Source organism: Callorhinchus milii, unplaced genomic scaffold (assembly GCF_018977255.1).
Source record: "Callorhinchus milii isolate IMCB2004 unplaced genomic scaffold, IMCB_Cmil_1.0 Scaffold12, whole genome shotgun sequence".
In the NCBI taxonomy this organism is placed as follows: domain Eukaryota; kingdom Metazoa; phylum Chordata; class Chondrichthyes; order Chimaeriformes; family Callorhinchidae; genus Callorhinchus; species Callorhinchus milii.
In genome coordinates, this window is record NW_024704753.1 from 3,293,915 (window position 1) to 3,314,940 (window position 21,026).

Here is a 21,026-nt window from a genome sequence, read left to right on the forward strand (position 1 = left end):
GTATATGGAAAAAAACATGAGGCATTACTACTTTGTTTGGTACATCTTTCACACACAGAGAGAGAGAGAGCATTAAATTGAAGGCATTTACACGCTCGTGTTCGGACTCCCTCTCTAACCCTCCTCTCCCCCACTTTGCTCTGCCAACTCTGGCCTCCTTCGTGTTGTCCCATCCCACCACCAGAGAGAGGGCGCGGGGGTGAGCTTTTGGCCTCTTTGCCCCTCCACACTCTCTGGAACTCGTTTATCCGAAATCCCTCTCAGCTTTCAAACCACATTCAAAGACCTCCGTCTGTTCAATTGGGCCATCGGTCTCCTCTTCTTCCTATCCTCCCACTCCTTCCCCAAATTGGTTTGAGACGTTCCTCTGGGGTGGAAGTGCAAATGGTTTTCCTGAGTTGGACACCGATTAGCTTCCATGCCTCAGTTCGTCCAACTTGATGCAACACATTTAGCAAGACCGTGCTATACACGTTAACATGAAATAATTGTTTGGGGTTGTGGTGGGAGGAAGGGAGGTGAATGGAGGGGGAGCAGGGGTCAATGGAGTTGTGGAGATTGTTACGCGATCCTTGGATATATTGGGTGTTTCTTTTTTTTTCGCAAGTTCCAGTTCTCTCCATTTTGTGGGGTGGAGGTCTGTTTGCGAGAGCCATCCATACAATTAAGCTGCATTTCCAGAAAATGACCACACGCTTAGGACGTGCGTATTTCTGGAGAAAGAAAGTTGCATCCTGACCTCTTGTTAATATATATATGTGTATATATTTATATTAAAAAAATTACAGCCGCCGTGATTGGAAAATGAATGCATCAATAATCATAAAAGCGTCTGCTTTGCGCTGACAACGTTTCCGCTGCAGTTCAGGTCCAAGGCTGGTTCCAGCTTCTGCGGCTGCGTACGTTGTTTCTGCCGTTTCGCCCACAAAATATACCGTCAACTCGCTTTACAGCATATCCTGCGAAGCGCTTTGAGACGTCTCAACGACGTGATGAGGCGCTGTATCAAATGCAAGGATTATTATTGTCGGTGCCTGTCTTGCCACTCTTGCTCGGCTGTTTACACTGATCATTCCATTCCCAAGCAAACACTCTCGTGCACTCTCGCCCCCTTATGTGCTTCTGGGGAGCACCGTATACCTCATTCGTTTGCCACCCTTCATTCGTTCCACCGTGGCAGTAAAAATGGTGACAAAAGCGCCATTTGTTCATTGTTTGGCATTCACGTGGTGCCCAGAAGTGGCAGCTTTTTATAATTGCATTTGATATAGCGCCTCATCACATCTTCGAGACGTCTCAAAGCGCTTTGCGGAATATACTGTAAAGTGAATTGACTGTACATTTTGCGGGCGAAACGCGGCGGTCAGTTGCGCACAGCGGTGTCCAGCGCAAACAGTTAAACGTTCCCCGGACAAATGGAGCTGCGCTAAACTGAACTGTACTGGGTCAAGAAAGACAGAGAGAACGAAAGAAAAAGAGAGAGAGAATGGAATAGAGAGAGAGGGGGGAATGTGTGTGAGAGAGTGAAGGAGACAGAGAAAAAAGGGAGAAAAAGAGAGAGGGAGGAATACGAGAGAGAGAGAGAGAGAGAGAGGGAGGAATATGTGTGTGTGAGAGAGTGAGGGAATGTGAGAGAGAGAGAATGGGGAACGACAGATAGAGGGAACGAGAGAGGGAATGAGTGAGAGAGAAGGGGGGCATGAGACAGAATAAAAGAGAGAGAGAGAGCAAGAGAATCTGCATTAGATAGTGCCATGTCATGCTGCAACATCTCGAAACATTTCACAAGTAATTGCTGTCAGGTGTAATGATTTTTTTCCCGAGAAGTAAACATGGGCTGCAATTTGCGAGTCCCAGCCAATTGCCATCAGGGGACTGAGGAATTAATGTGGGGGACGAGGAGAAGAGCTGTTGTGACAACCAGCGTCACTGCTGTGAAAGACGAGGCAGGAGTTGGGAACTCGGAAAGAAAAGTGGAACATGAACAAAAGAAAAAAGGGAAGAAATAGGCATGTCAAAACAGCAGCAGCCACGGGATAGGATGACTGAAATAGCACGGGCAGAGGAAGAGCCATTGAGTTCACTCCCTCGGTTCCTTTGAGCTCAAGACCGGTTTACCTTTTTGCATTTGAGGCACTTTCAGACCGGCGCGGTGGGTAGCAGGCTCGCTCGCTCCTGAGTCGGAAGGTTTGCGGTTCAAGCCCCCAAAACCCGGGAGCAAGCGCTGTTATTGTTCAGAATTGGATATTAATAATAATAATCATATGTGCATTTGATACAGCGCCTCATCACGTCTTCGAGACGTCCCAAAGCGCTTCTCAGAACATACCGTGAAGCGAACTGGCTGCATATTTTGTGGGCGAAACACGGCAGCCAATTGCGCGCAGCAGCGTCCCACAGACAGTCGTGGTTTGAAGTGACCAAATTATTACTGTTATTAAATAATCATAACAGTAAAAATAATCCTTGAGTTTGATACGGTAACGTCAAGAACATCTCAAAAGCCATGCACAGACTGGCTTTCCGTGAACTGTGGTGACTGTCGTCGGCAAAAACTTAGCAGACAATTTTGTGCACAGCAGGACGCTCAAACAATTGAAGTGAACAGTGGGTTGACTGACACAATTTGTCATTGTAATTGGAAGATTGTTGGCCAGGACACAGGGAGAAACTCTCTTTTCGAATAATGCCAACAATAACTTGCATTTATATAGCGCCCTTCACACCGGTTGGCGTCTCGGAGCGCTTAAATGTCCACGGGACGCTACGGGTAACTATGTACACAGATGTCTCCAGGGGAGTGGGGAATTTTCTGTCGCTCGGAGACTCTGACTGAGGAAGTGAAGGATTGTAACTGTGGCTCGTGGCCAGGATTGAGGATTTTTGGATTATTCATACACACCCCTAATCATCATTGCCTCTTATCGCTGGTCACATGCAGTATGTTGCAGTGATGTGGAAACTGGAAGCCTGTCATTTTCACTCAGCCTCCTATCCAGGCAGTTAAGCTCATGGCAGTGGTGTAGGAGGTAAGAAAGAGAAAGAAATTACAGTGGCGGTTGATAATTACATTCTATATGTTAAGAAGCGCAGGGACAATAAAGGAGACGGGGAATATAGGAGCGGGTTATTGGCAAAATAAATTGCTGAGATCTTTTTAATAGGGCGTATTGACACGCAAAGCCACAAGGTGAGCTTCGTAAGACACGACAGGTTTTTGTTGAAAAGCAAAACAAATCGCCGTATTAATGATTTGTAGTTGGCCTGCAAATGTCTTAATAATAACTGCGGTCTGCCAGCGAATTGTGCTGTTTCGAGGGCTGTCTTTGCAAGTTGCTCTTTTCTTTTTGGGGTTGGGTGGGGTGGGGAATTGGAAAGGGTCAGGCGGGGGAATGTTCTTGGGAACCTTCAGACATTCTGTGCAGGCACAAGGGCGCAATCGAAGCAGTCGTGGTTCTCAGCAGAAGGGGAAATGGCCTGTTTCGACTGTGGACGCTCCCTGAACCAGAGCAGTATTTTGCATTTTACTGATCATTCTGCAGACAGCGGAGGAGTTTGTCCCACTCAGGATCACCTCCGCTATGTCAGGTGGCATTCACTCTCTGCTTCAGTAATAATAATGCTCCTTTGCGTTCGGTACTGCGCCTTTCACATCAGGTGGGCATCTCGAACTGCTTCACAGGACGTGCAGTAAAGTTCAGTGAACTGTGTGTTTTTCGTGGGTGACTGGGGGCAGCTAATTCTCTCGTAGCAATCTTCCCCCTCCCTCAACCCCCCTCCAGAACGATTTCATTTGGGGGCTTGCTGGCCCAAATCTGCGGCTTCTTTCTTTTTACGCATTAAACCTGCTCAATTTTAAATTCCACACCATTTAGCCGTTATAATTGGAGAGTTAAAGTTCCTATTCCTTGCCCTAATTTGAGTCACCAAATCCCGCCATTGTCTGAACGGACTCTTTGCAGTTTAATGACTCTAATCAGATCAACCAGTAAAGCTCATTATTGGCTCTGGTTGTTAATGTATGAGAGAGTCGGGGTATTACAGTCTTGGAGATTAATTTTATTATCGGTTTGGCACCACGTTTGGGACAGAAGTTGAGTTTCTTCATCCCAGCACAAAAAAAACCTCAGATCCGTTCAATAATCCTTACATTTCATACCGCGCCTTTCACGTCGGGAACACGTCTCAAAGTGCTTCACAGGATATACTATAAAGCGGAGTGACTGTGAGTTTTGTGGGCAAACAGGGCAGCCAATTTCATCGAATCATAGAATTATACAGCACAGAAGGAGGCCATTCGGCCCATCGTGTCTATGCAGGCTCTTTGGCAAGAGCTACCCAGATCAATCCAAGTAAATCTCAGTTGAAGGGTCAGCCCCATTTAAGATGGACGTTGGCTTGACTGACAGGCCCATCGCCCATCGAATAGTGAGGATGGCTTGACGAGCAGCCCGCCGGACTGGAAGTGGGTGGGCGCTGCTGACAAGTTGGGAGAGGGGCAAGAAAGAGGGGGTGCCGTAGGTTGGGGCTGCTTGGAGAACTGTATGTGGTCCTCCTCAGAGCTGTGGTCTTTCCCCTCCCAGCTCCCCTTAAAGAAGTGAGGTGTAGACAGATTGGATGGGGTGAGGGAGAAAGCTGAGACCCTGATAGCACTAGCCACCCACCACTAATATTAATAATTATGTGGAGCCCTATAGCTCAGTGGTTAGAGCACTCGCTTTGCAAGTGAGAGACCTGAGTTCAATTCCAGGCAGAGGGCGAAACCTTGGGCAAGTTTCCTTACTCCACACAGAGCCTAATAATAATCCCTCCAAAAAAAAACAATAATAAATTGGTTATTTTCAATCCACGACTGTTTGTGGGGACGCTGCTGTGCGTAATTGGCTGCCGCGTTCACCAACAAATATACAGTCAATTCACTTTACAGTCTATTCTGTGAAGCGCTTTGGGACGTCTAGAAGACGTGAAAAGCGCTATATCAAATGCAAGGATTATTACTCTTATTATTATTATAATCCTTGTATTTGATATAGCACCTTATCACATCTTCAAGACGTGCTCTAACCACTGAGCTACAGGACTTCCCCATTGGGGAAGATAACACTTCTGACAAAGCCATACTCCCCCAGTCCTGGATCAGAGTGTGAGCATAGACTGTACGAGTTCAAAGCAGACGATGGCTGGTGCTGCCTTGCTCAAAACTCAGATGTTATCATATGATGGATTGAGGAATCCTTCCATCATTTTGATCACGGAGCACGAGGATGAAAGAGCACAAGCTATGACTGGGACATGAAACTAAGCAAGCGTGTCAGGCAGAGCAATTTTAATTTTCTTCACCTCACGCTGTTATAAAGTGAATTAACCGTGTGCCAGAAGGCCTGGGAGGATAACATACAGTCATCATCAACCTCGATGTAACCTTTTCCGCAATTTCATTATAATTAAAAAAAAGTGCAAATTCCGCCCTCAGAACCAGCGGAGTAGGTATTTATTATGTTAATAGGACATCTTAATGGATCATACGGTTTCTAAGTAATTCGCACCTTTAAGTTAATTTAATTAGAAAATAGGCTTCTTTCCCCCACAGAAACGCAGAAATCACTGCTTTAATGTTGGTGTTTTTAGTCTGGCTGAAACTATGTCTGATCTTTCTTGGGTTGAGAACCCCAGAAAAGTCCCGAAAATCGACAGCAGGTCAAATCAATCATCCTGTGAGTCAGAAAACTAAGAGAGAGGCACTATTCTTAATTAATCAGTTACACCTAATCAGTTACTCTTCACATCAGCAAGACTCCACATATTGCATAGTTGATATTTCATATCAAAGCACTTTGCGGGAATTAGTGCTACATGGACTGGCTTCAAGCGTTCCAAAATGCTACCTTGTGTGAAGGTGACTATAAATGCATGTTGTCATTGGTATTGACTGTGTACTTTGCAGGCAAACTTAGCAGCCAATTTGTGAGCAGCCACATAAGAGCTAAGAAGGGAAATTATTTCATCTTGGAGTGGGCGGAGGGGGGGTGCGGGTGGGTGCAGGATTGGGGAGGGACTGGCGGGAGCCAGGAAATGCCGACGTCTTAATGGATAATACGGTTTCAAAGTAATTTGCACCTTTAATTTAATTAGAAAATAGACATTGGCCGAGACAACAGGAGATAAGTCCTTTCTTTTTTTCAATAGTGCCGTGGGATCTTTAACGTCCACCTGAACAGACTGACAGGCCTCGGGTTAAAAAAAAAAGGATCAATTTGTTGGTCTCAGTGAGCACTGCTGCCCTGACAATCATTTGCAAAGCCATCATGCCATCAAAAACCCTTCAGGTCTTTCTTACGTCAGTGGCCAAAAGTAGCAGTTCTTCTCACTCGGTCCTTGAAATGGGATAGCGCCAGATAATGCAGCGGAAATAATACCATCTTTAGGAATCAGGCTAAGGTAGGCTCAGTTTCTTGCTTACTTACCGAGGCATGGTGCCGAAATGAATATTTTATGATTGTTTGCTCACTTGAAGTGTATCAGTTAGTTCAAGGTGTGAAACCGAATACTGCGTCAGACGGAAAGATACGCTGCAAATGATAGACTAATTCAGGCTGTTGGATTGGCGATTTGCAGTGGACCAATGCAGTGTCATGAGTTGATCTTGTCAGTGACTATTGCAACAGTTTAATGCGGAGATGTGTGTTCCAAGGTCAAATCCCAGATTGAAGCCATCCTAATGGACTAAATAATAATAATAATAATCCTTGCATTTGATACAGCGCCTTATCACATCTTCGAGACATCTCATAGTGCTTCACAGAATATACGTAAAGTGAATTGATTGCATATTTTGTGGGCGAAACGCGGCAGCCATTTGCACCCAACAGTTTCCCACAAAGAGTCGTGTCTTGAGTGACCAAATATTTTTAAAGGGATTATTACCCCCGGAAAAGCGATCCACCAATCAACTATCTAATGCTCGGCAAACAGAGGTATGTGAAGTAAGGAACTTGCCCAACATTTTGCGCAGCCTGGGAATCAAACCTGGCTTGCGAGGCAAGTGCTCCAAGCACTGAGCTGCAGGACTCCGCTTGGTCGAAAGGCTAACGTTTAATTTGGGACCGTTCTACATTCGCAATCCTGCTTTCCTCTTCCCATCTCTTACAATACCATTCAAGCCTCTGCCCAGGGGCACAGCAGCTGTACTATACAGTAGATTTTTAAGGCTCGAAGCCCAGATTGTGTTTCAATGTTTGCCCCTCATCATTGCATTCCCCCATGTCCACCCTCCACCAGCTGGGTGGGGTGGGGGGTGGGGTGTCCTGTGCACTGGATGGCGGCCTGTCCGTTCTCTTCCACAAGCTCGGCAGTAACAAGTGGGTGCAATCAGAGAACAAATGAGCAGTGGTTTGCTGGAAAATAAGCCGTGGTTTGCTGGAAAATAAGCCAAGGGCTGACAAGAGACTACAAATCCATAGGCTCAGAGTCAAGGCAGATTTTGCCACCAAGATATAATGATGTTCCCTCTTTCTACACTGAGCCCCTAAGATGAATTGTTTAACACTTTATGCTGCACATTATAATGTAAACAGTAAGGAGCTCTGCCACTGAAAGGGAATGAGTGTGTATTTGCTACCAAATATTCCTGTTTATTTTCCCGAGTCAGACTTGCCTGCACTCTACTACAAGAAAAATGTGCATTTTAAAAACCCAAGCAAGATGGAGAATAAGAGGGGAGGGGAGAGGGAGGAATAATGTGAGATGAAGGATTTGGGGGAGAGAATTCCACATCCGTACATCAGCTCGACACAAAATTGGTTGGAATGGAGCTCACATCAGCCTTGATAGTCGTAGAACATTACAGCACAGAAGGAGGCCATTCGGCCCACATAATAATAATAATAATAATAATCCTTGCATTTGATATAGCGCTTTTCACGTCGGGAGGACGTCCCAAAGCGCTTCACAGAACACACTGTAAAGTGAATTGACTGTATATTTGTGGGCGAACGCGGCAGCCAATTGCGCACAGCAATGTCCCACAAACAGTCGTAGATTGAAAATGACCAATTTATTATTGTTTTTGGTTTTGGAGGGATTATTATTAGGCTCTGTGTGGAGTAAGGAAACTTGCCCAAGGTTTCGCCCTCTGCCTGGAATTGAACCAGGTGTCTCGCTTGCAAAGCGAGTGCTCTAAACACTGAGCTACAGGACTCCACATGCCTGTGTCGGCTCTTCAGAAGAGCTACCCAATCAGTCCCACTCCCCCGCTCTTTCCCCAAAGCCCTACAAATGTTTCAACTACCTTTTCAACTGATGATTTTTTTTTTCTTCCAGTAAATTGCCATTTTCATTTTTTTATCTGCCTTTTCCTCCTCCTCACAGTTTATCCCAAACATTCTTTCTCTGCTGAAGTCAGTTAACTGCTTTATCCATCTGCTGGGTGGACAAGTGGGAGGGGGAAAGAGAAAGAGCGAGAGATAGGGAGAGAAGTTACACAAATGTTGGTTATCCATTGTTAATAGAAATGGATCAATAAGATCTACAGGTTGAGAAATGAAAGATGAACATCATCCAGGCACTACTAAACAGGAACTAAATGGACCCAAAGCATTTTTTTGAAAAGAAGAGGGAGTTTCTCCCAGTGTCCTGGCCTTTAATCGCCCCAACTAAAATTAGACCTTCACTTCATGGCTGTTTGTGACATTGCAAGGCATAAATTGGATCTCCATTCACCCACAAATACGCAATCAATACACTCTTCAGTAAACCCAGTCAGCGCTTTGAGGCATTTTGATGATATGATATCAAATGCAAGGATTATTATCAAGACAAAAGTCGCTGGGAACACTCAACAGGCCAGGCAGCATCTATGGAGAGAGGAAAATGAGTTAACGTCTCAGGTCAGAAGGATTATTCTTATCATTACAAATAAAAGGGTCATTGATACCATTTAGGGGGGAATAAAGGAAATGGTTGCCTTGCTCTCCGCTTGCTCACTCATCTGCAGCAATATGTATCAGCGACGTGTTGACCATACTTTGGGGGTGAAGGGTGTGGGGTTGGGAGGGGTGGGGGAGGGTTAGGGGAGGTAGAGAGGGAAAGGTGAGCATCACTACAGTGTTTTGTACACGGCTGATAAATATATATATATATAAAAAGCCAGTTCCCATGGGTTCAGTGCTGAGTATGTACTGAAATGCACCGATGTACTCTCTGTTCATATGCTAATGTGTTACTAGGGTGACTGCAGAGCAAGTCTGAATTATTTTTTTTCTCGTCCCTTTGGAATGACTGGAAAGAAACCCTCACCACAGCCAGACAATAAACATATTCACCCGACTCCCTTCCCTTCCAGCTTGGCCTGTGTTTTTCTTTTACTGTATCGTCGTGAGTAGACACCGACGAGCAAACACCAAGACCGAGCTCTATGGAAATAAGGACTGTAGAATATTCGAGCGCCCACCGTTAGATTTTTTTTTTTTACGCAGACATTTCCTTGGCACTTAAGCAACTCGAAGCGGTACTTAAAGTTTATGGGTTTTAAGTGTCGTGCTGCGCGGTTCGGAAAGATAAGCTCTCAGTTTCTTTCACCGACTCGGTTTCATTTCCAGCAGCCAATTCGACTTGGCTTTTCGGTTTTAAGTGTGATTTTCCTGTCGGTGAGAAAGGGAGACGGATTTGTTGTGATTCGCTGAAGGCTTGCTTGCTTGTTGGCGGTGTCATTGCTGTTGTGTGTTCTTTCTTCTCTCTTGACTGGCCGTCATCTCCATGGTAACTGGCAGCGGACCTGATGGAATTGATCATTGCTGTGCCAATTAGAAGGCGCAGTAATGACAGCCCCACTTAACCTGTCAATACACGCAGGTCGCCCAAGTTATACTGTCTTCAGTGCCCCTCCACCCCCTCCTCACTTGTCTGTACTAAGTTGTAGTGCGATGGAAATGGAGAAATATATACCCTCTGCTCAGCGGGCTCCAGCCTGCTTCACGTCCTCCACCTTGCCCGCCCCATCATTGGCGGGCGGGCCTTCACCCTCTCTGCCCCTACCCTCTGGAACTCCATTCCCACAGTCCCTCCATCACGCCCCCCCCCCTCCCTCGCCTCCTTCAAGACCCGTCTCAAGACCCTCCTCTTCGATCGTGCCTTCGGTCTACCTCCTACCCCTACCCGTCCACCCCCCCCCCCCCCACCCCACCCTCCACCCCTCCAGGTGTTGAGGGAGGGAGTTCCAGAGAAAGAGAGAGTGGGGGCGATGTGGGGCAGGAGACGTCTGACAGGCCCCAGTTAACCGAGCGGAGATGGGGGAGGAAGTAGAAGAGTGAGTATACAATGGCAGTGTCGGTGATGATGCCTCACAGAGCTCAGGAGAGATTGCATTTCATCACATTGGGACATAAGTGTTACAGTGCACTGCAGCACCAAGTTTAGTGGCTCACTTCATCAAAGTGTGACCACTTGACATGTGCGGAGTGGAGCAGGGACTTCCCTAGGCAGAGTTTATTTACATAAGCTGTTAAACGCTCAGCATTTCGCCAGTTCCCCCTTCCTTCTCTGGACCCACTCTCTCAGCTCCCAGTCCCAGCTCGGATGCAACTTCCTGCTGTTTAAAGCGCTTTGATACGTCCTGCAGAGGTGACGGCTGCTAATTAAATGTAGGTTCCTTTGCACAACAACCACTCGCGTCTACCGGCGCTGCTCATACCGGGTAGCGTCCCAGAGCGCTTGACAGTGGCGGAGCACGGCGCTGAGCCGGTGGGGGGTGGGGGGGGTGGGGGAGGGAGGTGACTGCAGGCACGGGCAAAGAGGAAGGTCTTCAGTCGTGACCTGAAGATGGGGGAGGAAGGGTCAAGACGGAGGGATAGAGGAAGAGTGTTCCAGAGTTTCTGGGCGGAGTGGCTGAAAGCACGGCCACTGATGGTGGAACAGGCAGAGGGCGAAACCTTGGGCAAGTTTCCTTACTCCACACAGAGCCTAATAATAATCCCTCCAAAACCAAAACAATAATAAATTGGTCATTTTCAATCTACGACTGTTTGTGGGACATTGCTGTGCGCAATCGGCTGCCGCGTTCGCCCACAAATATACGGTCAATTCACTTTACAGTGTGTTCTGTGAAGCGCTTTGGGACGTCCTCCCGACGTGAAAAGCGCTATATCAAATGCAAGGATTATTATTATTATTATTAACAGTGTAATTCACTGTTTCATTATCGACTGGACAATAACTTAGTTGGAATAACCTAGTCTAAGCTGAAACTTTAATGCAGTGTTGGGGGAACACTGCATTGTCGGAGGTGCTGTCATCCGGATGAGACATTAAACCGAGTGCCCATTTGTTCAGGTGGATGTAAAAGATCCCATGGGACTATTCAGAAGAGAAGGAAATTTCTCCTGGTGTCCTGGCCAACAATCCCCCAATAAAAATAAAATAAAAGTTAATCCACTTTCCAGTATATCCTGAAGCGCTTTGAGACCTCTCAATAGCGCTATATCAAATGCAAGGATTATTATTTATTAAAACTAGAGAGCAAATGGAGTTAAGGTTATTTTGCAATAAAGCCACTGGAGACTGGAAAATCACTGCGTCCTCCATGAAGATCAGTGGCTGCCTCCTGGAAAAGGATTAATGAAGTATGAGCGTGTGATTGTACTGCTCTGATCTGTGTAATCAAAATGATATGTTTGTCTCCGAAATTAAAGATACAATAATTACGGTTCGGGGCTTTGTTTAAGACAGAACTCGGCAAAGCTTAATCCGATTCATTTTTCTTCCCCCCCCCCCCCCACCCACCCCCACTTCCAGCTGGGCGAGGGTGGGGGAAGGAGGGAGAATTGAGTTTAATTTGTAATTATGCTTATTGCAATCAGTGGCCATTATAAAAGATGTGTTCAGGGATCGCATTCATTCCCCCTGTTTGTTCACGCTGCTCGCTGACACCAAGAGAGGAACGAATTGTGTCACGCCAGCGCTTTCGCCGTAGTCTGGACAAAGGGACCGTTCGGCCTGAAATTCGCCCAGGTCTAAGATCTCAGACCTTTGTCCCGAGACCCAGGATGGTGCAAAGTCTTCAGAGTGGCAACCTCAGTCACACTTCGGAGGTTTATAAAAGAGCCATCTAAACCAGCAAACAAATCAATGCCAAAGTTTTTCTAAGACTTTGCAAAACTCTGCACAAAGTTTTAAGGCATCGGGTTACACGGTAACTTGGAGCCGCTGCTATCCAGCAGGGGTTACCGCGGAGTAATTAGGAGCAAGTGTCCTCACTCGTTAACCCTCCCCATCCCGTAACCTCGACAGGAGATACTGAGACTGATTATAGCTCCCTTACTCCTCAACCCTGACATCCCCCCCTCCAATCACTGGGTGAGCGAAGGAACGAATAAAAGAAACAAGTGGCAAGAGAGAAATTGCTAAAGGAAAGGTGATTCTCCTTTGCTGGTCTACAGAGAGTGCTTTTCAAACAATAAAAGCGTAGAAGATCGAGATCCCAATTATACAGGCACAACCCATTAGCGCTAATGAGGGCATGATCTCCAAAGTATTGCACCTGAATGTAAGATACAACCTGAAACTGCTTTGGCTGCATTTCCCGTGCGTCTCTGTACCTTTCCAGCCATGATCAGTGTGAGACATCGCGGTGTGAGAGCTGAGAGGCTGAAGTGCTGTGTTTGATGTCGTTCCCCCGACTCTGATTTTGTGCCAATTTACAATTTGTAAAATAAGTCGAAACAATTTTTTGATCTCGTCTTCCTTAAGTGTAAGGGAGGTGAACGAACATCTGTGCAAACGCATGCAATTAACCTGGAGGTGATTCGCTATCAGCTGTGCGGGTTAATTCAGCTGCTTGTACAATTGAGCTCCGTAATGATAATCCTTGCATTCGACACTGCGCCTTAGCACATCGTCAAAACATCTCAAAGCCCTCGACAAATTTTGAGTGAAGCATTGTGATTGCTTATTTGTAGGCGAACAGGATAGCCAAATTGCGCCCAGCAAGATCCCCAAAAGACGTGTGATGTGCAAATTTTACTGGGAGAAATTCCCTTCTTGAATACTGCCACAGGATTTTTAACATCCACCCAGAATACAATATTAATAATAACAATCCGTGCATTTGATACAATACCTGAGCACATCTTTGCGACGCTAAGCGCTTCGCAGGATATACTGTAAAGTGGATTCACTCTGTATTTTGTGGGCGAAACACAGCCAATTGCGCACAGCGGCACAAACAGTCATTTGCCTTTATAAAATGAGTTATTAATAGCCTCGGGTCAGTGACTTGAAAACTTTAGCATTTCTGGAGTGACGAGTGCTTTAACAACAACCCCCCCCCCCCCCCTCCCTGGGGACGTCCTGTTCGTGCGGTCCTCGATGGGTCAGCCTTATGTTTTCCTCTCCGTATTCAGGCAGAGGACAAGCAACATCCAGCCAATGCCTGCCTTTCCTGTCACAGGCCTGCTTAGTTGCTATATATATATTTCTTTTTTTTAAATGCACACACACACACACACACACACACACACGTACTGTGTCGTAATCATTTGCAGGAGTTATTGATGACAACTGTTCACAACTTGTTTGTGCTGCCGTGTTTCTCCCGCGAAGTACGCGGCCAATTCGCTTGACGTTACATTTTGCGAAGCGCTTTGAGACGTCGCGACGAGGTGATAAGTCGCTGCATCAAATGCAAGGAAATGTTAAGGATTATTTATCATGACCAAATCAATTGTTTATAATCTGGTCAGCTGAACGAAAATAGCGTTGTCCTTGGTGTATTCTGAATGTGGGCAGAACCTCAGCAGATTACCTTGCGCTTAATTCTTTTCCATCTGTCTCTCTCTCCCCCACCCTCTCCACCCTCCCCACGCAGATCAGAGGTTCTGCCTTTTAAAGAGGAAGTCTTCCATCCGCTGGTGATTTACAAGAGCCTTGTTCGTCCTTGGCAACCGGAGATGATGTTGCTATGGAAATACCTATTGCTGCTATCATTCCTTGGCTGTCTTGCAGGTAAAACGTCTCATTAATACTTCTGCTCTGTGGAACGTTGAAAAAAACCGTCGTATTTGGGGGGAAAAGTTGCTCGACTCCAGCTCGAGTGATGCTTTCTGGCGAGGGGAGAGAGGGGGTGGAGGGGGAAGGGAACCCCAATTAACGCATCGATAATTGGGGTCTGATTTAGGATTGTTGCAAATTGACGTGCAAACAGCCAGTCTCTGCAGGTACCCACACTGCATGCGTCTCAGGCTGCTCGGATTCCAAGGAAACTATTTGCAAGTCAATTTGCCACGATTGCCAATATGACCTTTGTTTTAAAAAAATCTACACGGGGTCAGCCGGGTGTCCGACACGCGTGGAACCCGGCCCAAGACTGAAGGGGCAGTAAATTCAGAACAAATCTGCGGAAACACTACTTCTGTGAGCGAGCAGTAAACTTATGGAACAGGCTCCCTAGAGAGACGGTGGAAGCAGAAAATGTCACTTGTTTCAAGAACAAATGAGATAGACTTCCGCTAGAAAATAATCTCTCGGGATACGGTGTATGGATTGGGACACGATATGTCAAGCACTGACAGAATGGTGGAAGGCGAACTAGATGGTATTCTTTCGCCTAACAAACTCTTGTGTTCTTCAGTAAACCCATCACCGTATCCAAACCAGACCGAGAGCTCCATGTGTGTATGCTGCCGAAGAATGGACATGTCCCAGTGTCTCTCTCTCTCCCTGGAGGAATGCAACTTGCTCACCTGATTCTAGAGGGGATTAGATATTGGTTGGCAAGGGTACAGCATTGGGACTCAAAGACCTTAGCAGGGCTGGTAAATGCTCAACAATTGCTATCCACTTGGTGTGTCCAGAGAAGAAGCCACATATTTGCTTGTTGCATAAACTATTGTCAAACCTAACCTTGGTTTCTGTCTGAGGCTCGCTGTGAGGTCCCTTGCCCCTCCGCTCCATCATTAGCGGCCGTGCTTTAACTACTGCTCTCCAAAACTATGGAACTCTCTTCCTCAATCCCTCTGCCTTGCCTCCGCCTTCCCTATCCTCAAATCACACCTGAAGATCTTCCTCTTCGACCGTGTTTACAGCCATCTTTCCCCTCTCCCCGGCAAAGTCGTGGTCCAAGTCCCTGTTAAGCACTCTGAGATGCTATTACCACATGAGGGAGCTATATAAATGCAAGTTGTTGCTGTTTTTGCTGTTATAGTGCACACAATATTCACTGCAGTGTTATTGCAATGTGCTGTCTGCAAAGCTAAGGAGAACTGTGTGGTCAGAGATTGTGCTTGACGACTGCAAACTACTTCATTGTGTCATTGTCTATTTGTGAGAGGTGATTCTCACCCGGACAACATCGAGGTCAAAAGTGGTCAGTACTTGTTGCTAAAAACATTTACAATGAGAGACTGGAACAATCATGTGTTCAAAGGCAATTGGTTCCTTTACCACCAGCTGTTTGATCCAGGATTTGCACTGGTGACATTGCTATAAACTGAAAGAGGGGAGGACCCAAGGGATGGAGACGGGGTGAAACATTGGAACATTGCTATAGCTGAGACATTTGAAATGGATCCTACATTCGATCTGGTACCTAACCATTCAGCGGAGGCCCCCAGCCATCTGCCAACGTGTTTTTGTTTTGTGAAATGGATGGAGCTGGAGATTAAATATTACTTATGAACGATTAAGCATCATGTTTAATTAGTTGGCTGGGAATAAGGGATGTTGTAATTGGCTTCAGCAGCCCCTCCCCCCCACCCCCCATCCCCCCCCTAGCAAGGGAGGGGAAAGTCAACCAAGGGTACGTGTCAAGATATCGTTTGAGAGCAAGACAAGGCTTGCTTGTGAGTTGACAGCTGATGCTCACTGTCTAATAATAATAATAATCCTTGCATTTGATATAGCGCTTTTCACGTCGGGAGGACGTCCCAAAGCGCTTCACAGAATAGACTGTAAAGTGAATTGACTGTATATTTGGGGGCGAACGCGGCAGCCAATTGCGCACAGCAATGTCCCACAAACAGTCGTAGATTGAAAATGACCAATTTGTTATTGTTTCGGGTTTTGGAGGGATTATTATTAGGCTCTGTGTGGAGTCAGGAAACTTGCCCAAGGTTTCGCCCTCTGCCTGGAATTGAACTCAGGTCTCTCGCTTGCAAAGCGAGTGCTCTAACCACTGAGCTACAGGACTCCACAAAGTCTAGGTTTCATATGTGAAGAATGGTCAGAAATGCAAGGATTTTTAGGATTATTAATTCATCCAACCACCAGCAGCCTTGAATTTTCACCTGGTCTTGAACTCCGAGGCCTTTTTTGCCTCGATGTTTAAGATCGGCAGAAGCGTACCCGGTGATTGGGACCCAGTTTGGAAACTGCGGTTCTTTGTAAGAAAACCCACTTTAAAATGAAGACTGAATTCAAGAATTTGGGTCAGTTTCACGCGATTTGACTTTTTTGAGCCCAAACAAAATGTATCCAAGACAATAAACCGTGGAGGTGATGGTTAGGATGCTCAGTTTGTGGACCTGGAAATAGCTCTGTGAGATACAACACAATAATGTCTTGTTCTGGAAAGCAATTTAAGATGGGGAGTGTAAACCTGCCCTTGACTCACCTTGAACATAAGAACATAAGAATTTGCTGGGTGAAAGAAGACCAAGGTCCATCTAGTTTGCCTTCCACCACCATCCAGTCAGTCGCTTGACATGTCGTATCCCAAACTATGCACTATATCCCGAGATATTATTTTCTAGCAGAAATCTATCTAATTTGGTCTTGAAACAGAAGCCCTGATCATCACTATAACAGTTAAGACACACTTTATTCCTTTCGTAAGCACACAAAGCAGATTTACACAGAGAAGGCTGAGATCACTGTAAATACTATAGGTACTTCCTCGGGTATTATGGATCTCCGAGCGAAACCCTGAAGTGCAATTTTTGAGTTACAAGATGCTTCTGATAGCATTTAATCTCTTTGAGGAGAAAAATTTTCAAGCTCAGGAGTTTTCTTTTTTGCAAAACAGACCATTTCATCCCTGAAGGAGTCTTTATTTTACTTGTATCCCTTCGCAGATTCCACATTTCCTGACTCACACACAACCGATCCTTGTAATTATAATTTCTCTTCCATAAGAAGCTTTCATCTGGAGGATCTTAATTTCCCCAGTGTTGCTTTGCTCAGTTGGCAGACAGGCTTCTCTCACTTGTGCACTGAACAATTTCACATTTAAAGACCACTTTCCTCATTGTGCCCAGATAACCTTTTAATTGAGGCAGAGTATTTCAGCGAGAGTATCATTGGCGGACAGGCTTGCACTTCTAATTTTCTCTAAGCAGTTTTGACATTTCCTTTGCACGTTCCTGCCTCCAGGCGACTCTGACACTGTGTCCTGTCCTTCGCTGTAACAAAGCCTGTCTCGGTTGGCAGCACTTTCTCTCCCTTCTGAGTCAGCAAATTGTGGGTTCAAACCCCACGTCGAGATTTTGAACTTGCACAGAAATGTCCTCGGGCCATCTCAAAGCGCTTCACGGGATTTTATGCTAAAGTGGAGTGACTGTGTATTTGTCGGGGAACATAACAGCTCATATGTAAGTGCACAAGAGCAACCAACTTGATCAACAAACTAAATTTTCAAAAAGCTTTTTATCTGGTCCTAGTTTTTGTTCTGTTGCCATTGTATTTGTTTGCAAGTTGTTTCCAGCCACTGATTGATATGTAAATGTAGGACTAATTATACAACTGTCACCAAAATACACGACTTTACAACTCATCTTTAGAACTTCTCACTTTTTAGAGCTCACTGCTCCTTTGCAAATAGGGAAGCGACCTACAACCTTGTAGCACAATAAGAAGCCTTACATTTGTTACAGCGCCTTTATTGTCCGGAGGAAATCAAATGCTTCACAGGATATGCAGTAAAGTGTCGTGGCTGTGTATTTTGTAAGCGAACAAGGCAGTAAATTTGCGCATGGTGACATCCCACAAACAGCTGTGCAGTGCATAACTGATTTTATTGGAAGGCACTGCCTGAAAGGATGGTGGAAACAGATTAAATAACAACTTTCAAAAGGGAATTAGATAGGTACTTGAAAAGGAAAAAATTGCAAGGACATGGGGAAAGAGCGGGAGAGTGGGACTGATTGAGTAGCTCTTCCAAAGAGCTGGCCCAAGCACGATGAGCCGAATGGCATCCTTCTATGTAGTAAGATTCTATGATTCTATCTGTGGTTCTATCTGGGGGATTGTCGGCCACGAAACTGGGAGACAAAGCAATGGTAAACAGCAATATAGCATAATACTTCTCAAAAGCAGAATTCTGAAGAGGGAGTGCACATTGTCAGTGTAAATCTTGAGGTCAAAAGGATATTTACTTCACTTAATAACCAATTATGGTTGCAAATGATTAGACGGAGGCTGATTTAAACGCACAGTGTTACATGACGACTTACATTCTTATAGCAAAGGAAATATATCCTAAATGCAGAATGATCAAATTATAGTTCAATAGTTCTTGGCACTGAAATGTTCGGACAAAGTGCTGCTTGCTGTGATTCAGTACATAATGCCTATGATAATAATAATTCATTTTGCTTTTACTATCAGAGTGCCGCATGCTCCCATCAGAGTAAATGACTTTTGCTGCAATAAATGTAATTTCAGTTCACTGGCTTTTATGCCTGTACTTACAACTCATTTGCTCTAATGCAAATGGACTTCAAGGGGCTGCGGAATGATAAACGCAGGTGGGAAGAGGGGGTTATCCTAGACTAGTCACTGCAGGATTGGAATGCGGAATGAGCTAAAGGAGTCTGGATGATTGAACTATTACAGAGTCCTGTAGCGTATCGGTTGGAGCACTCGCCTTGCAAGCGAGAGGACCTGGGTTTGATTTCTGGGCAAGGCGAAATGTTAGGCAAGTTTCCTTACTCCACACACCTCTGCTTACCAAGCAGTAACCTGGTTGTTAGTAGATTGACGGATTGCTTTTCTGGGAGTAATACAGCAACAACAACAACAACAAGATTACATTTGTATAGCGCCTTTCACTTCGGGAGGACATCCCAAGGGGCTGGACAGTGTACAGCATTTCAGACCCAAGCAGGGCTCAGGGGAGTAGAAGGGAGGGGAGGGGAAGGGGGGGTGGCCGATGGCATGGTCGAAGAGGAGGGTCTTGAGGCGGGACTTGAAGGAGGCTAAGGTGGGGGCGAGGCCGAGTGATTGGGGGATGGAATTCCAGAGGTTGGGGGCAGAGTGACTGAAGGCTCTCCCGCCAGTGGTGGGGCGGGTGGGCCGGGGGACATGGAGCAGGCCGGTGCCTGTTGAGCGGAGGGAACGGGCGGGTGGATAAGGGGTTAGGAGGTCGCAGAGGTAGGGTGGGGCTATAATAATAATGATAATAATAATAATCCTTGCATTTGATATAGTGCTTTTCACGTCTTCTAGACGTTTCAAAGCGCTTCACAGGATATCTGTAAAGTGAATTGACTGTATATTTGTGGGCGAATAGTCGAGGAGAAGATGCAAGCAATGGAAGGTGGCAGAAGTTGACTTGAATGAAGTTAGTAAGTATTAAACCCAGATTTATCATAACGTTTGCAGCCTTTCCAGCTGAAACCACAAAGATATTATGTGATAGTGTAGATAGTGGCAATGTATACACTTGACCTACGCACCATAAAGCTCTGAGCCATTAATCTCTGGATCGGCTGTGACTGTCCCATTATGTGGTCAAAGTTTGTTGACCGGCAAATAATACGAGGAGCGAAGAGAAAACAGATTCCTCTGCAATATGACTGCAATCACCAGCCAGCTTCGTGTCCTTTCCTCCCCCCACCCCCCAACCCCCCCTCCGCACCCCCACCACCTTTTCCTGCCTGTAAGATATCCTTAAGATCTATCTTTCCAACCGTGCTTTCAGTGACTTGAGGAAGATCTCTGTAAGCGCTGACGTGATGCCCTCCAATTCCCCTTCCACGAGCTGGCAACAAGCTGGTGGCCCTTTTAGAAAGGACACTCTGTCCAGCTGCCTTGTCCGTACCTGAGCTGGATCGTATCCGAGGGACTGGAGCAATCCCTTTGTACATGGAGCTGGTACAGGGATATTGTTTGCGGTGGGATTTATTCGGCACTGTGTACGCAGCAGGACGTTTGCACAGGGAGGGAGTGATTTGCTGTGTTGTGTTGTGCTGTGTTGTGAATACGCTGTCCGAGTTTGTCTCCATTACTTGTGATTTTGTAATTTAGCTCGTGAACCTGGGGTGGCCTTGATGCATAGATCACAAGCCTCCCCAGAGCTCACCGCATTACCTCAACCCTCGGTGAACACGGTCAGCGAAGAAAGCCCTAAATAATAATAATAATAATAATAATCCTTGCATTTCACGTCGGGAGGACGTCCCTAACCTAACCTAATCTAAGGAGATGCCCTAACCCTGTGAAACGGACTCTTTGTCTTTGCCTCGTGCACAGAATGTGTTGTTGCGTAGTAAGGGTAGCCTGGCTGTAGCATAAAAAATGCAGATCAAATGATCTCCGATCGAATTGGAAACGAATACGGCTGTACTTGCTTCCTGCCCTCACGCACGTTAGCTTCCGATCTTGCCGATCTTTATCCCAGCGGCAGTCAAAGAAGTTAACAATAACCCTTGCGTTTCGATACCAACGCCTTTTCGTCACGTCCCAGAGAAGCCTCGAAGGGCTTCACAGGGCCCTCCTGTAAAGTGCGGTGAACTTGCATTCCATGAGCGCCCGGTTCGCGCCACGGTTGACGTCCCGCAAACAGCCGTGGAGCAAAGGGCCAGTTTTTAACCGACGAGGGGAAAAGCTGTGCACGGAGATGCCCTTTGCACATGATCACTCGCTGCACATCACAGAGCAGCTCCTGCCAAAGGCAACTAATCAGTGGCAGATTTTAGACGGTAACCGATAAAGCGCCTTGATCTGATTTACATTGATTGTGTAATGATAGACTTTCTACACGTATTGACGGGCTGTTTTTGTCCCTCTGCCTTTGACTGCGCGTGAACTGCACGGCTGAG

The 21,026-nt window shown here is 46.0% G+C and overlaps 1 protein-coding gene across 1 annotated transcript in view; it reads left to right on the top strand.

Moving 5' to 3' along the window:
• Nucleotides 1-3,002: 3,002 nt before the first annotated feature.
• Nucleotides 3,003-21,026, top strand: part of cntn4 (contactin 4) — a 267,986-nt gene continuing 249,962 nt past the window's right edge. The window contains exons 1-2 of the mRNA XM_042339601.1: nt 3,003-3,029; nt 13,859-13,995. Of these exons, the coding sequence (XP_042195535.1) occupies nt 13,941-13,995 (55 nt within the window). The 5' untranslated portion in view covers nt 3,003-3,029; nt 13,859-13,940. The remainder of the gene's footprint in view (nt 3,030-13,858; nt 13,996-21,026) is intronic.